Source organism: Anomaloglossus baeobatrachus, chromosome 6 (assembly GCF_048569485.1).
Source record: "Anomaloglossus baeobatrachus isolate aAnoBae1 chromosome 6, aAnoBae1.hap1, whole genome shotgun sequence".
NCBI classification, from domain to species: Eukaryota; Metazoa; Chordata; class Amphibia; order Anura; family Aromobatidae; genus Anomaloglossus; species Anomaloglossus baeobatrachus.
In genome coordinates this window covers 99,940,712-99,956,322 of record NC_134358.1, presented here as the reverse complement: position 1 = coordinate 99,956,322, position 15,611 = coordinate 99,940,712, and the positions used below count along the sequence as shown (strand labels likewise).

The window sequence follows — 15,611 nt, the reverse complement described above, 5'->3', positions numbered from 1 at the left end:
GTAATGGCGATTTATACCCCTTCTCACCAACCTTTGCCTAACCAAGGGACTGTCTAAACTGTTGCTTACTACCTGGTAATCCCTCTCTTATCTAGCTAAACATAGACAAAACCCATTAACCCCCCTGAATACCCTTGTTAGCTGAAGCCTCACAGATAAGGCAGATGATAACAGTGGTAAGTGAAACCACATAGCCCTGGAAATCTTGTAAAGCAACAGTCAATGGAAACATGTGTTGCTGTCCCTCTAGGATTTTAACTGTAACTGACAAATTGACAGAGCAGAGGCAGCAAGTCTTATTGTCTATATAGTCAGCCTAAGCAGAACAGATATGTGTTTTGTTAACAAAACAAAGTGTTGTGTGCACGCATTACTGTCTGGGCTCAGCCTACCGTACCCGGGTACTGTGGTGTCCACTTGCCATAAATACAGAGTTTACGATCCTCTCACGGTAAACAGTATAGACAGCACCAAAAGAATGTCTGTCTCCGGCACAGACAGCACCAAAAGAATGTCTGTCTCCGGCACAGGATGCTGCTCACAGGCATTACGGTCCTCCTCACCAAACTACAACATGAGTCTCCTCACAATCCACTGAAGTGTTTACGCGGTGGCTCCTTGCTGTTCAGTTCACAGACAACACCTAGTCCGGTCTCCAAGTCCACAGCCGAAGACCGTTTTGCTATTGCTATAGTGACCAAACAGTCAAAGGCAGATTTTCGACTATAAACTTTGTCCTTGAGTACTCCAAAAATGAAAAAATCTATTGGGGTCAAGTCTGGTGAACATGCTGGCCAATCAAGTGGGCCTCTTCGACCAATCCATTTATTAGGAAATGCTTCATCAAGCTACTCGTGGACTACTCTTGAATAATGTGGAGGGACCCCATCTTGTTGGAAATAAAGGTCATTTGAATTAGGCTGTTGCTGTAACTGGGGAACAACTTGATTCATTAGAATTTCGAGATACTTACAGTCATATGGAAAAGTTTGGGCACCCCTATTAATGTTAACCTTTTTTCTTTATAACAATTTGGGTTTGCGCAACAGCTATTTCAGTTTAATATATCTAATAACTGATTGACTCAGTAATATTTCTGGATTGAAATTAGGTTTATTGTACTAACAGAAAATGTGCAATCCGCATTTAAACAAAATTTGACCGGTGCAAAAGTATGGGCACCTCAACATAAAAGTGACATTAATATTTTGTAGAGCCTCCTTTTGCAAAAATAACAGCATCTAGTCGGTTCCTGTAGCTTTTAATGAGTTCCTGGATCCTGGATGAAGGTATATTTGACCATTCCTGTTTACAAAACAATTCCAGTTCAGTTAACCCCTTAGTGACGGAGCTAATTTTCACCTTAATGACCAGACCAAATTTTGCAATTCTGACCAGTGTCACTTCATGAGGTTATAACTCTGGAACGCTTCAACGGATCCCGGTGATTCTGAGACTGTTTTTTCGTCACATATTGGACTTCATGTTAGTACCAAATTTAGGACAATATTTTTTGCGTTTATGAAAAAAATTGAATTTTGGCAAAAATTTTGAAAATTTAGCAATTTTCAAACTTTTGAATTTTTATACCGTTAAACCAGAGATTTCTGTGACACAAAATAGTTAATAAATAAAAACAAAATTTTTTTTGTTAGGAAGTTAGAAGAGTTCAAAGTTTATCAGCGATTTCTCATTTTTACATCAAAATTTACAAAACCATTTTTTTAGGGACCACATCATATTTGAGTGACTTTGATAGGCCTAGATGACAGAAAATACCCAAAAGTGACACCATTCTAAAAACTGCACCCCCCCCAAAGTCCTCAAAACCACATTCAAGAAGTTTATTAACCCTTCAGGTGCTTCACATGAACAAAAGCAATGTGGAATGAAAAAAAAGCAAAAATTTAATTTTACCTAAAAATGTTGCTCTAACCCAAATTTATTCACTTTTAGAAGAAATAACAGAACAAAATGGACCACAAAACTTGTTCCCCACTTTGTTATGAACGCACTGATTCCCCACATGTGATCAGAAACCTCTGTTTGGACAAATGGGAGGGCTCGGAACAGAAGGAGCAATATTTGAATTTTGGAAAGCAAATTTGGCTGAAATAGATTGCAGGCACCATGTTGCATTTACAGGTACGCTAAGGTACCTAAACAGAAGAAACCCCTCACAAGTGAAGCCATTTTGGAAACTAGACCCCTCAAGGCTTCTATCTAGGGGTATAGTGAGCATTTTGGATCCACAGGTACTTCACAGATTTCGTTAACGTTACGTTGTCATATTGAAAATGTTAATAATTTTCTCAAAAATGTTGCTTTAGCATCAATTTTCTCACTTTTTCAAGAGGTAATTCCAAAAATTTGACCTCAAGGTTTGTTACCCACTTTTTTATGAGCGCGGTGATACCTCACATGTGGTGTGAAACCTTTGTTTGGACAAATGGGAGGGCTTGGAACGGAAGGAACTATATTTGAATTTTGGAAAGGAAATTTGGCTGAAAAAGATTGCGGGCACTATGTCGCATTTGGAGGTCCCCTAAGGTACCTAAACAGCAGAAGCCCCGCACAAGTGACCCCATTTTGGAAACTAAGCCCCTCAAGGAATTTATCTAGATGTTTGGTGAGTACCCTGAACGCCCAGGTGCTTCACAGAATTTTATAACGTTGAGCCATGAAAATAAAAAAAATAAAATTTTACCACAAAATTGTTATTTCAACCAGGTAGCTTTTTTTTTCACAAGGGTAACAGGAAAAAAGTCACCATGAAATTTATTGTGCAATTTCTCCTGAGTTTGGCGATACCTTATATTTGGTGGAAATCAACTGTTTGGGCACACGGCGGGGCTCGGAAGGGAAGGAGTGCCATTTGACTGCAAAATTGTCTGGAATCAATAGCGGACGCCATGTTGCATTAGGAGAGCCCCTGAGGTGCCTATACAGTGAAGCTCCTCAGCATGTGGCCACATTTCGGAAAATAGACCCCACAAGGAATTTATCTAGATGTTTGGTGAGTACCCTGAACCCCCCAGGTGCTTCACAGAAGTTTAAAATGTTGAGCTGTGAAAATAAAAAAATACATTTTTACCACAAAATTGTGACTTCAACCAGGTAGCTTTTTTTTTTTTACAAGTGTAAAAGGAAAAAATTCAGCATCAAATTTATTGTGCAATTTCTCCTGAGTTTGGCGATACCTTATATGTGGTGGAAATCAACTGTTTGGGTGCACAGCAGGGCTCGGAAGGGAAGGAGCGCCATTTGACTGCACAATTGGCTGGAATCATTAGCGGACGCTATGTTGCATTTGGAAAGCCCCTAAGGTGCCTAAACAGTGGAGGTCCCCAACAAGTGACCCCATTCTGGAAACAAGACACCTCAAGGCTTTTATCTAGGTGTATATTGAGCAGTTTGAATCCAAGAGTACTTCACAGAATTTGATAAGCTTAGGTTGCCATATTGAAAATTTTCATTTTTTTCACAAAAATGTTGCTTTAGCATCAAATGTCCTACTTTTTCAAGAGGCAACAACAAACCGTGGACCCAAGAGGTTGTTATCCAATGTCTTATGAGCACAGGGATACCTCACATGTGGCCAAAAACCTCTGTTTGGATAAATGGGAGGGCTTGGAATGGAAGAAGCACCATTTGAATTCTGGAAAAGTTGAAATAAATTGCGGGCACCATGTCACATTAGCAGGGCCCCTTGGGTACCTATACAGCAGAAACCCCCCACAAGTGACCCCATTTTGGAAACTGGATTTTATTCAGGAGTATAGTAAGCATTTTGAATCCACAGGTACTTCACAAAAATGTTGCTGTAGCAACAAATTTCTCACTGTTAGGCTATGTGGCCATGATCCAGCGACACGGCGTCTAGTACACAGTGTCAGCCTTCCTGCAGAGATATGAGTGTTGTCCACGGGAAAACGCAGCTGCCCATGCCCACGATTTGGGTTCAGGCTGCTGTGGACTTTAGCTCTATGCTACCTGCAGAGAACACTCTTGTCTCCGCAGCATAAACTGACATGCTGAGGCTCGGGAAGCTGCGCCACAGGTCGGTTTATGCTGTGGAGAAAAGAAGCACAGTGGGCATGGGATTTCTAAAAATCCTTCCACTTTGCTTCTACTGCACAACGCAGCGCTATGGATGCAGGGAAAACACTCTGCGCCCAAAACGCTGCAAATCCCGATTGTGGGCACACAGCTACAATGGATAAATGGATGAATGGATAGATGTCAAACAAATATAACGTCCCATTCCCCTGCATATTCTAAGCTGGCGCCCTTTAGTGCCTTTCATGTGGCACTAAAGGGTGCCTAGCCTTGTATTTAGCCCCCCAAAAAATTAATAATTAAAATAAACGACGTGGGGTCCCCCCTATTTTTGATAGCCAGCTAGGGTAAAGCAGACAGCTGTAGCCTGCAAACCACAGCTGACAGCTTCACCTTGGCTGGTGATCAATTTGGAGGGCTCCCCAGGCGTTTTTTTAAAAGAAAAAAACCAAACAAACGTGGGGTCCCCCCCCCAAATTAGATCACCAGCCAAGGTGAAGCGGACAGCTGGGGTCTGGTATTCTCAGGGTGGGAAGAGCCATGGTTATTGGACTCTTCCCAGCCTAAAAATAGCAGGCCGCAGCCGCCCCAGAAGTGGCGCATCCATTAGATGCGCCAATCCTGGCACTTCGCTCCAGCTCATCCCGCGCCCTGGTGCGGTGGCAAACTGGGTAATATACGGGGTTGATACCAGCTGTAATGTCACCTGGCATCAATCCCTGGGGTTAGTGATGTCACGGCATCTAAACAGATACCCGACATCACTAACTTAGTCAGTAATAGAAAAAAAATAAAGACAAAAAAAAAATTTATTTCAAAAAACACTCCCCGAAACATTTCCTCTTTCTCCAATTTATTGAAAATAAACAAATTCCGGTCGCTGTAATCCATTTTGGAGGTCCCTCGACGACTCTGGACCTTCTAGAATATGGGGGGCACGTTCAGGGAACGTATCCCCCATTTTCTGGAAGAGCAAGCTCTCCATGAGCAGTGTGGGTGCAGTAATCTGAGAATACTGCACTCACACTGCCCCGGTCCAACCTAGGGCAGAGTGACCTGCAGTAACCTCATTCCAGAATATGAGGGGCACGCTCACAGCCCCATTTTCTAGAACAGCAGGCTCTCCATGTGAGGAGTGTGGCTGCAGATTACTGCACTCACTCTCCCCCGGTCCACAGTACAGCAGCATGTGCAAGCAGCACGGTCAGCGTCCCTGCTTGCAAGGATCCAGCGGACAGCCGCTGTCTGCATATGCGCCGCCAGCTTTAAAGAGGAGGCGGAGTGATTGCGGGGACGGAGCAGCAGCCAGGTAACGGAATACCGGGGGCTGAGGGGGGGGTGACGGCGGGAGACCTGGCGGGACCTGGGGACAACTTTTCTGTCGCATGTGACGTGTCACATGCGGCAGAAAGAGCAGGATGAATGCGGCCGTGCGCTACTGTGCGCTGCCATCTTGCACACTCCGGAGGAGGGAAGGGGGAGCGCTCTGGAGATCCGGAGGGTGCTCCGGGGGACCAGACAACTCCGGTGTACCGGTAGAGGGATGACGGGGAGGACATTTCCCTCCGATCTGAAATGTTTGATCATTTCAGATCAGAGGGAAATGAATGCAGAGCCGGCGGCGGCAGTTTTCGGAGCGCGTCGGCGCCATTTTGGATGTCCGGTGGGGGTGGGGGTGGTGGGGGTTGATTTCTCCGGTACCGGGGGCTTTGGGGGCACTAGAGGATTATATTTCTTTATCATCTGACATGTTTGATCATGTCAGATGAGAAAGAAATCAGTATTATTTGCCATTTTTTTTTTTTATGTGTACGTCGGTATACGGTGTATACCGGCGATCACATTATCGGGGTCCAAAAAAAACACCCCGATTCATAATCTTGGGGGTCTCAGCTACCCCCGGTAGCTGAAACCCCCGAGATTTTTCGTCACTGGGGGGCGCTACAAGCTTTTTCCGGCCTGACGTCTCAAGACGTCGGAACAGAATAAGTACCCTGTTTTTCCGACATCTTGAGACGTTAGGCCGTCGCTATGGGGTTAAGTTTGATAGTCGCCGAGCATGGACAGCCCGCTTCAAATCATCCCACAGATTTTCAATGATATTCAGGTCTGGGGACTGGGATGACCATTCAAGAACATTGTAATTGTTCCTCTGCATGAATGCCTGAGTAGATTTGGAGCGGTGTTTTGGATCATTGTCTTGCTGAAATATCCATCCCCTGCGTAACTTCAACTTCGTCACTGATTCTTGCACATTATTGTCAAGAATCTGCTGATACTGAGTTGAATCCATGTGACCCTCAACTTTAACAAGATTCCCGGTGCCGGCATTGGCCACACAGCCCCAAAGCATGATGGAACCTCCACCAAATGTTACTGTGGGTAGCAAGTGCTTTTCTTGGAATGCCGTGTTTTTTGCCTCCATGCATAACGCCTTTTTGTATGATCAAACAACTCAATCTTTGTTTCATCAGTCCACAGGACCTTCTTCCAAAATGTAACTGGCTTGTCCAAATGTGCTTTTGCATACCTCAGACGACTCTGTGGCATGCTTGCAGAAACTGTTTCTTTTGCATCACTCTCCCATACAGCTTCTCCTTGTGCACATTGCGCTCTATTGTTGACCGATGCAGTGCGACACCATCTGCAGCAAGATGATGCTGGTCTTTGGAGGTGGTCTGTGGATTGTCCTTGACTGTTCTCACCATTCTTCTTTTCTGCCTTTCTGATATTTTTCTTGGCCTGCCACTTCTGGGCTTAACAAGAACTGTACCTGTGTTCTTCCATTTCCTTACTATGTTCCTCACAGTGGAAACTGACAGTTTAAATCTCTGAGACAACTTTTTGTATCCTTCCCCTGAACAACTATGTTGAATAATCTTTGTTTTCAGATCATTTGAGAGTTGTTTTGAGGAGCCCATGATGCAACTCTACATAGGAGATTCAAATAGGAGAACAACTTGCAAGTGGCCACCTTAAATACCTTTTCTCATGATTGGATACACCTACCTATGAAGTTCAAAGCTCAATGAGGTTACAAAACCAATTTAGTGCTTCAGTAAGTCATTAAAAAGTAGTTAGGAGTGTTCAAATCAAGAAATTGATAAGGGTGCCCATACTTTTGCACATGTCAAATTTTGTTTAAATGCGGATTGCACATTTTCTGTTAGTACAATAAACCTCATTTCAATCCAGAAATATTACTGAGTCCATCAGTTATTAGATATATGAAACTGAAATAGCGGTTGCAAAAACCCGAATTGTTATAAAGAAAAAAGGTTAACATTAATAGGGGTGCCCAAACTTTTTCATATGACTGTATCTCCTGTGACTGTTCCATCAAAAAATATTGGTTCTAAAAACACAAAAACTTGAAATACCACCCCAAACATTGAAGCCAGGCTCATTTAGTTGTGCTCTAATATTAAAGGCATGTTCTCATTATACCAGTAAATACAATTATGTCTGTTAATATGGCCGGATAATTTGAAAGAAGCTTCATCACTCCACATAATGTTATCTAAAATTACTGGATTTTCTTCAATTTCGTTAAGCATAATCTCACTAAATTGCAGCTGCCTCTCTGGATCATCCTCCAATAAACCAGGAATTAGACATGGACGATACGCTTTCCACCCAATAGATTTCAGGATTCGCATGATAGAAGCTCGTGAAATTCCCAATTCTAAAGAGACTCTTCTGGTGGACTTTTTTGGACTCTGAACACATTTCAGCAACAAGTTGTTTATTATTTTCTGTACAGGCTGTTTTGGGTCGACCAGTTTTTGGAGCATTAAGGATTGAGCCAGTGTCTTCGAATTTGTCACGAATGCGGTAAATGGTTTGTCTCTTTGGGGCTTGAGTACCAAAAGTTTCCAACACTCTTTTAAAAAACTCATTTTCTTTAATCTGTATTTTAAATTATTTACAATTATGGGTTATCTGAATTATCTGACAAGAAAACAGATTTGGGGGAGATTTATCTGTGAAAACTGGATCTGTGAAACTGACTCAGTTGCCCTTAGCAACCAATCAGATTCTACCTTTCATTTTCCAAAGAGTCTGTGAAGAATTAAAAGTGGAAAGTGATTGGTTGCTAAGGGCAACTTAGTCAGTTTCACTTTACACCATGTTTGATAAATGTCCCCCTTTATAACCCTATTACACATACTGTCCACCTACTTTTGGCCCACCCTGTAGAGGTATATTCATAAGCGGAGGTTTTTTTCTGCAGCAAAAACAGAGTATTGGCAAAAATAATAAACATTCAATAGAATGAGAATTATAATTAGAATTAACATACAGCAGACAAAACAAAGCTAAGAAGCTGAATAAACACAAGGAAAAAAACCCTGTGTATAAAGACTTTTTATATTTCATTCACTCTTCCAATACTTTAAAACACAGCACTTTTACAGCAGAAAAAAAAATGCTGTAAAAAAAAAGTGCCACTAATTAACATACCTGTATACAAAAGGTAGGGTCTGGCCACATGAGACAGATGTGGATTTTTTCCAAATCGTGTGGTGGTTCTGCCTCTGCATGAAAAAATCCACAGCAAAAATTGGATGTAGATCTAGGAACAGGAGAGCCGAGCAGATGGAAAAATAAGTAGGTAAAAAAGTGCAGTGAAATATTTTGCCACCTCAGGGGTGCACTGAATGCCTCTGCTTGGTATGCACAGTCATTTTACGCTGAGAGACGCCCTTTACAATTGACATATTATGGACATACACTGCCAAATTTGCACTCCTCAGAAAGTTAATTTATTTCAGTAATTCAATACAAAAAGTAAAACATTATATAGAGTCATTACAATACAAACAGAGTGATCTATTTCATGTGTTTATTTTCTGGTAATGTTGAAGATTATGGCTTACAGCCAATGAAAACCCAAAATGCTACCAAAGGAGGTAGTGAGCTCTCCATCAATGGAAATCTTCAAGAGGAAGCTGGATAAACATATAGCTGGGATGATTTAAGAAAACCTGTACTTGCAGGCGGTTGGACACAAAGGCTTCAAAAGCGTTTAAAATGATCCCTTAGTCTGGTTTAGTAGGCTACACAATCATGGTGAAAACTGCTGACTTGACAGATGTCAAGAAGGCAGTCATTGGCACACTCTGCAAGGAGGGTAAGCCACAAAAAGGTCATTGCTAAAGAAGCTGGCTGTTCAGAGAGTGCTGTATCCAAGAATATTAATGGAAAGTTGAGTGGAAGGAAAAAGTGTGGTAGAAAAAGGTGCATGAGCAACCGAGATAATCGCATCCTTGATAGGATTGTTAAGAAAATTCCATTGAAAATTTAGGAAGACTCACAATGAGTGGACTGCTGCTGGAGTCAGTGCTTCAGGAGCCACCACACACAGACGTATCCAGGACATGGGCTACAACTGTCACATTCCTTGTGTCAAGCCATTTATGACCAATAGACAATGCCAGAAGCGTCTTACCTGAGCCAAGGAGAAAGAACTGGACTGTTGCTCATAGGTCCAAGGTGTTGTTTTCAGATGAAAGTAAATTTTGCATTTCATTTGGAAATCGCGGTCCCAGAGTCTGGAAGAAGAGTGGAGAGGCCACAATCCAAGCTGCTGAGGTTTCCACAATCCGTGATGGTTTGGGGAGCCATGTCATCTGCTGGTGTAGGTCCACTGTGTTTTATCAAGACCAAAGTCAGCGCAGCCGTCTACCAGGAAATTTTAGAGCACTTCATGCTTCCCTCTGCCGACAAGCTTTTTGAATATGGAAATTTCATTTTCCAGCAGGACTTGGCACCTGTCCACACTGCAAAAAGTACCAATACCTGGTTTAATAACCACAGTATCACTGTGCTTGATTAGCCAGCAAACTTGCCTAATCTAAACCCCATAGAGAATCTATGGGGTATTGTCAAGCGGAAGATGAGAGACACCAGACCCAACAATGCAGACGAGCTGAAGGCTGCTATCAAAGCAACCTGGGCTTCCATAACACCTCAGCAGTGTCACAGGCTGATAATAATAATAATCTTTATTTCTATAGCGCCAACATATTCCACAGCGCTTTACAATTCAGGAGGAACATATACATATCATATACATAAACATATACAAACAAGTAACAATTATAGAGGCTACAATATTTAAAAGGAAAAATGGCAACCCTGCTCGTGAGAGCTTACAATCTACAATGAGATGGGGGGAGGGGCAAGGTACAAGTGTTTATTTAAAATGATAATCCAGCCAGCTCATGGGGGATAGATGATGGCTTCCTGGACCAGTTGGCAAGAGCCTTGAGATGCATTTGGGTGCCAAGGAGTTTGACGTGGGGTTATGTTCTGAGAAGTTGTAGAGGGATTAGGTGAAATTAGTTTGGCTAGGGAGTGTGATAGGCCGCCCTAAAAAGATGCGTTTTTAGGGAGCGTCTGAAGCTGAGTTAGTTGTGATTTGTCCTAACTTCTTGGGGTAGAGCATTCCAGAGGTTTGGTGCAGCTCGGAAGAAGTCTTGGATTCGGGAGTGGGAGGTTCGAATTAGTGTGGATGTTAGTCGAAAGTCATTTGCAGAGCGTAGAGAACGAGTGGGATGATAGACAGAGAGGAGGGTGGAGATGTAGGAGGGTGCTGCCCTGTGGAGAGCTTTGTGGGTGAGAACAAGCAGTTTGAATTGGATCCTGTGATATATGGGCAGCCAGTGCAATGACTGGCACAGCGCAGAGGCGTCCGAGTAGCGGTTAGCCAGATAGGTGACCCTGGCTGCTGCATTAAGGATGGACTGTAGAGGGGAGAGTCTAGTTAGGGGGAGACCAATTAATAGAGAGTTACAGTAGTCAAGGCGAGAGTGGATCAGGGCCACGGTGAGGGTTTTTGTCGTTTCCATTGTGAGAAAGGGGCGGATTCTAGAGATGTTCTTGAGGTGCAAGCGGCAGGTGCGGGCAAGAGATTGTATGTGGGAGGTGAAGGAGAGATCAGTGTCAAGTATAACCCCCAGGCAGCGGGCTTGCTGCCTAGGACTGATCGCCTCCATGCCACGCTGCATTGATGCGGTAATTCATGCAAAAAGTGCCCCGACCAAGTATTGAGGCATTTACTGTACAGACTTTTCAGGAGGCGCCAACATTTCTGAGTTTAAAATCATTTTTCCACTTGGACTTATATAATATTCTAATTTACTGAGATAATGACTTTTGGGTTTTCATTGGCTGTAAGCCATAATCATCAACATTAACAGAAATAAACACTTGCTATAGATCACGCTGTGTGTAATGACTCTATATAATATAGGAATAGATCACTCTGTGTGTGATGACTCTATATAATGTGTTTCATTTTTTGTATTGAATTACTGAAATAAATTATCTTTTTGATGATATTCTAATGAATTGAGATGCACTTGTATCCACGCATCATGGGCTCGTCATGAATTGAAAGAGTGATAAAGATTTTTCGGGGCTTTTACTGAAGTTTCTCCATCCATACAAGAGATTATATATTTTTCAATAAATATCCAATATTCTGAAATATTTAATAATCTGATACCACCAGGACTCATTAAAGGTATTTTCATGGGGAGAAAACAGATGGCTATGAGGACTTCAGGGAGCCGCAGCACTTTTAGGCTATGTCCGCACGTTGCTTTTTACCTGCTTTTTTGCTGCTTTTTCAACTGCAGCGTTTAAATGCCAAAATGGTTGTGTTCTGCTTTTCAAGCAAAGTCTATGGGAATTTGGGTTTCTTGTCCGCACTATGCAGTTCAAACTGCAGCCTTTTTGTTGCAGAACTTTGGTCAAAAACTCAGCTTTGCAGTGCAAAACCCAAATGGCAAAAACAATTGACATGTCACTTCTTTTCTGCAGGTATCTGAGTTTTTTTTCCATAGATCATGGTAAAAAACCGCAGGGACCAACCTGCGGAAAAAAAACACACAAAAAAAACAAAACGCTTGTGTTTTAACACAAGTTCGCTAATCTTTCAGACTCAAGAAATTTCTTGAGAAAAATCCTTTCTAGTGCACACACGGCCTAAAGTCATCAGGATGGGACTGGCAGAATTCAGATTTAGTCTGTCATGCAATCTGTAAGGCTGGACACGTAAAAGGTAACACTTTTTATAACGGGTCATCTTTAGGTACAAAATTCAGTGTCTACTCAATTCCTTGTGATATTCATTGTAGTAGCTGATGCAGACAGAGATCTAGAATCTGTATAGAAAAAACAAGATAGCCAGCACTAAATGTGCACTACAGCACTAAAAATTCCAAACTGCACTCATTATTAATATTTGAGATTTTTGGAAAAAAAATTGCAATTTCTTGAGCTACCCCGCCACGTCACTGCAAATCTCATTAGGCAGTCCTACTCTAAATTATTTTTATTCAAAATGTGCCATGGGCTTCACATTTAGAGTAGGACTGCCCCAAAGAGATTTGCCGTGACGTGGCGGGGTAGCTCAAAAAATTGCAATTTTTTGCCAAAAATCTAAAATTTTAATTAGTGCAGTTTGGAATTTTTAGTGCTGTAGTGCACATTTAGTGCTGGCTATCTTGGTTTTTTTTCTTCATATAATCTATCTGCCTGCAGCCACCACTAGAGAGAGTGCGGGAGCTGACTGTACACAGTTTATACATTACACTCTCCAAGCTCCCTCTAGTGGTGCCTGTTGGTAGGAAGCATATACATATTAACTAATAATGGCCAGCGTAGAAAATAATGCAATTGGGGCTAATAATGGATAGCGTAGGAAATAATGCAATTGGGGCTAATAATGGATAGCGTAGGAAATAATGCAATTGGGGCTAATAATGGCCAGCGCAGAAAATAATATAGACTTGACATGAAGTAAGACCATCACTTCCAGTTATACAAAGCTTTTAATGAATGATGAATTATAAAATGAAGGAAAAAATGGATAATAAAGGCCAAATCTGAAATGCAGCATTTAACCATTTACAGTAATAATACTAACAATAATCATAATGGTACAATGTAATAACCTATGAATAGCCCAATGGCAAAGAAACAGGTGTAAAAAGACGATGCAAGTTTTAAGGCTTTTGGTACAAACCGGTACAGAGGACAGCGGAGGGAGAGGGCTCTTGGAGCCAGTTTTCTGGCCATTTTTGGACGTGTGGAAAAAGCCCATGCTATACTTACCATTTGTAAAAAAAAAAAAAAAAAAAAAAAATCTTAAAAAATGGTCCCTAAAAGCTTTTCTGTCCCGTGATGTCATCTGTACCGGTTTTTAATATGTACATGATATGGTAACATACAAGAAAATTATATGAAGAAATTCCCAAAGGATTTATCTAACTTTAAAAAAATCTTTTAAAACTGCTGCAAAAACGCGGAAGCTTAGGCAATCCTCCGGGCCCTTGTGTAATGGACAGCTGCAGCCAGTCCATGGCCTCAGCGATCACATGCTGTACTATTAGCATCACTGCTCAGTGATGGGATCCATGATTTATGACACTGAGGCCACTGATTGCCTGCAGTGGTCATGAAACCACAAATATCAAAAGTGGCAGGGCATCAAGCTGGATCTGCAGGGTAAAGAAGAGGTGAGTAGTGTTTCTTTTTTCATTTTCTATCATTTGCAGCAGGTTTTAAAAATCTTTTAAAAGTTGGGTATCCCTTTAAAGAGCGAGATGTCAATGTGTGACTGGTGAGGAATCGATTCTGAGGATCTTATCTCAGTTTCCATATGAAAGGGTCTGCAACAATAATCAAAGTGTGGCGACCCTAAAGCTTTTTTTTAGGTAAACTTTGACCCCCACCGGTCAGACATTGATGATATCTATTCTACCAATACAATAGGTAAAGCAGCCCTGGTGTGCAATATGGATATATCACATTTCATCACACCTACACACACACAGCACCAGAAGCTGCAATTACACCATAAAAGACCAGCTAACTATGGTGCAGATTGATAAATAGCGGGAATAATGATTTTATGTTTGCAATCAATATGGCAGACTGCAGCGTTTGACAAGATTACACATAAATATCCAGATTCTGCAAGTGCAAATTATTTTTTTTCTCTTATACAAATTTCACTCCCGTCCCCCCCATGGTGTAAAATGTACACTATTAGTCACTTCATCTCTTTATAAATACAGACATATGGTTCATCTAGGCATGGATTGCTTTGCTAAAATATTGAAAATGCAGAAAGATCAGTCCTTACATAAAAGCAGGCGTTAGTGGCGAAATTCAGGGTAGTGATTGTGCTAACAGTATTGTGCCCGTCTCATCCATTGCTTGTGTATATGATAGCACACGTACGGTTTAAGCAATGAGTCTGAGAAGGACTTGTCAGTTGTCAGATGTATAACACAGCCTAGGCTCGGAGACTAGGGCGGCTTTCCTTTCTGAGCTGCGGTTGATAAAAGTAACCCGGTTGGCAACATCCACGTCACTGAACAAATATTCTTTGTGTACAAAAATACAGAAACAAAGTCTTGGCAAAGCGGAACATGTCCTTGTGGCACTGGTGAGAATAGTGACAATTTGTTACAAAAGTGCTTGAAATAGAGCCACAATGAGACAGATACAGCTAGGCCATTACCGGTATATTAATCGTGTCCGTCAATAGGCGAGTTGTCCGGGGGCCTCGGCTCTAAGCATCAAGCCCATTAGCAGTCTCCATCAGGCTGGTCAATTAGCAGCAAGGACGGCACATCCCCCTCTACCCTCTTAGTGTAAACTACTTGTGTGGTTTTCTATAGGCCTCCGTGTGGGAGGATCCACAGAAGACGTCCCATAGACCCACAGGCACATTAGACTTCTTCATCAGGATCTGCCACCTCTGCGATTTCGATTTCAGGCAGGGATTCGTTCCAGCAGTTCTCATGGCTCTCTCTAAAAGAGCTGGAAACCAAAGTGAGAGAGAGAGTCATTGATTACACAGCACTAGAAGGGTGAACACATACAGGTTTGAAGAATTCATCACAATCAGTTGACATTTCACAGATCGCTTCTTTTAAAGCAGTGTCTCAAGTTTCCACGTGATCAGGGCTAACTTCCCAATTGTCGGGTGTCATATCACCGAGACCAAAACCCGTCCAGAGAACCGAGGCTCCGAATGGACGTATTGGAGACAGCAGAGCGCGGTCAGTCCCATTTATAGTATGAGGCACTGTCTATAGCATTGAATGAGCTTTTAAAGGGAGTCTGTCACCAGATTTGGTAACTATAAACAGCGGTCACCACCAGTGAGCTCTTATGAAAAGCATTCCAGAATACTGTATATAAGGCTAAGTTCGATGCATCTTTGGTGCGTTTTTGACATCACAAATATGCACCAAAATGCATGCATTTTCTTCTTTCAGCAAAGTCTATGAGATTTCTATTTTGTTGTCCACACTGGGCATCTTTTGTTGGCTGCATCTTGGCTGCGTTTTTGAAGATGCACCCAAGATGCAGCATGTCAATTATTTCTGCGTTTTTGCAGTGTTTTAGAGCCCTTCCAGTCAATAGATTTGACTTAAAATGCATTGGGCAAAACGCGGTAAAAATGCAGTGCGTTTTTGATGCACCGGAAAAAAGATACAATGTGTGAACATAGTCTAATAGCCCAG

General features: G+C 42.0%; 1 protein-coding gene across 2 annotated transcripts in view; it reads right to left on the bottom strand.

Moving 5' to 3' along the window:
* Positions 1-12,678: 12,678 nt before the first annotated feature.
* The window catches only part of SNX16 (sorting nexin 16), a 44,140-nt gene continuing 41,207 nt past the window's right edge, over positions 12,679-15,611 (bottom strand). Inside the window, exon 9 of one of the 2 annotated variants that reach the window (XM_075353137.1) lies at positions 12,679-14,901. In XM_075353137.1, the coding sequence (XP_075209252.1) occupies positions 14,811-14,901 (91 nt within the window). In that variant the 3' untranslated portion in view covers positions 12,679-14,810. The remainder of the gene's footprint in view (positions 14,902-15,611) is intronic. The other variant, XM_075353138.1, reaches the window with a different exon arrangement.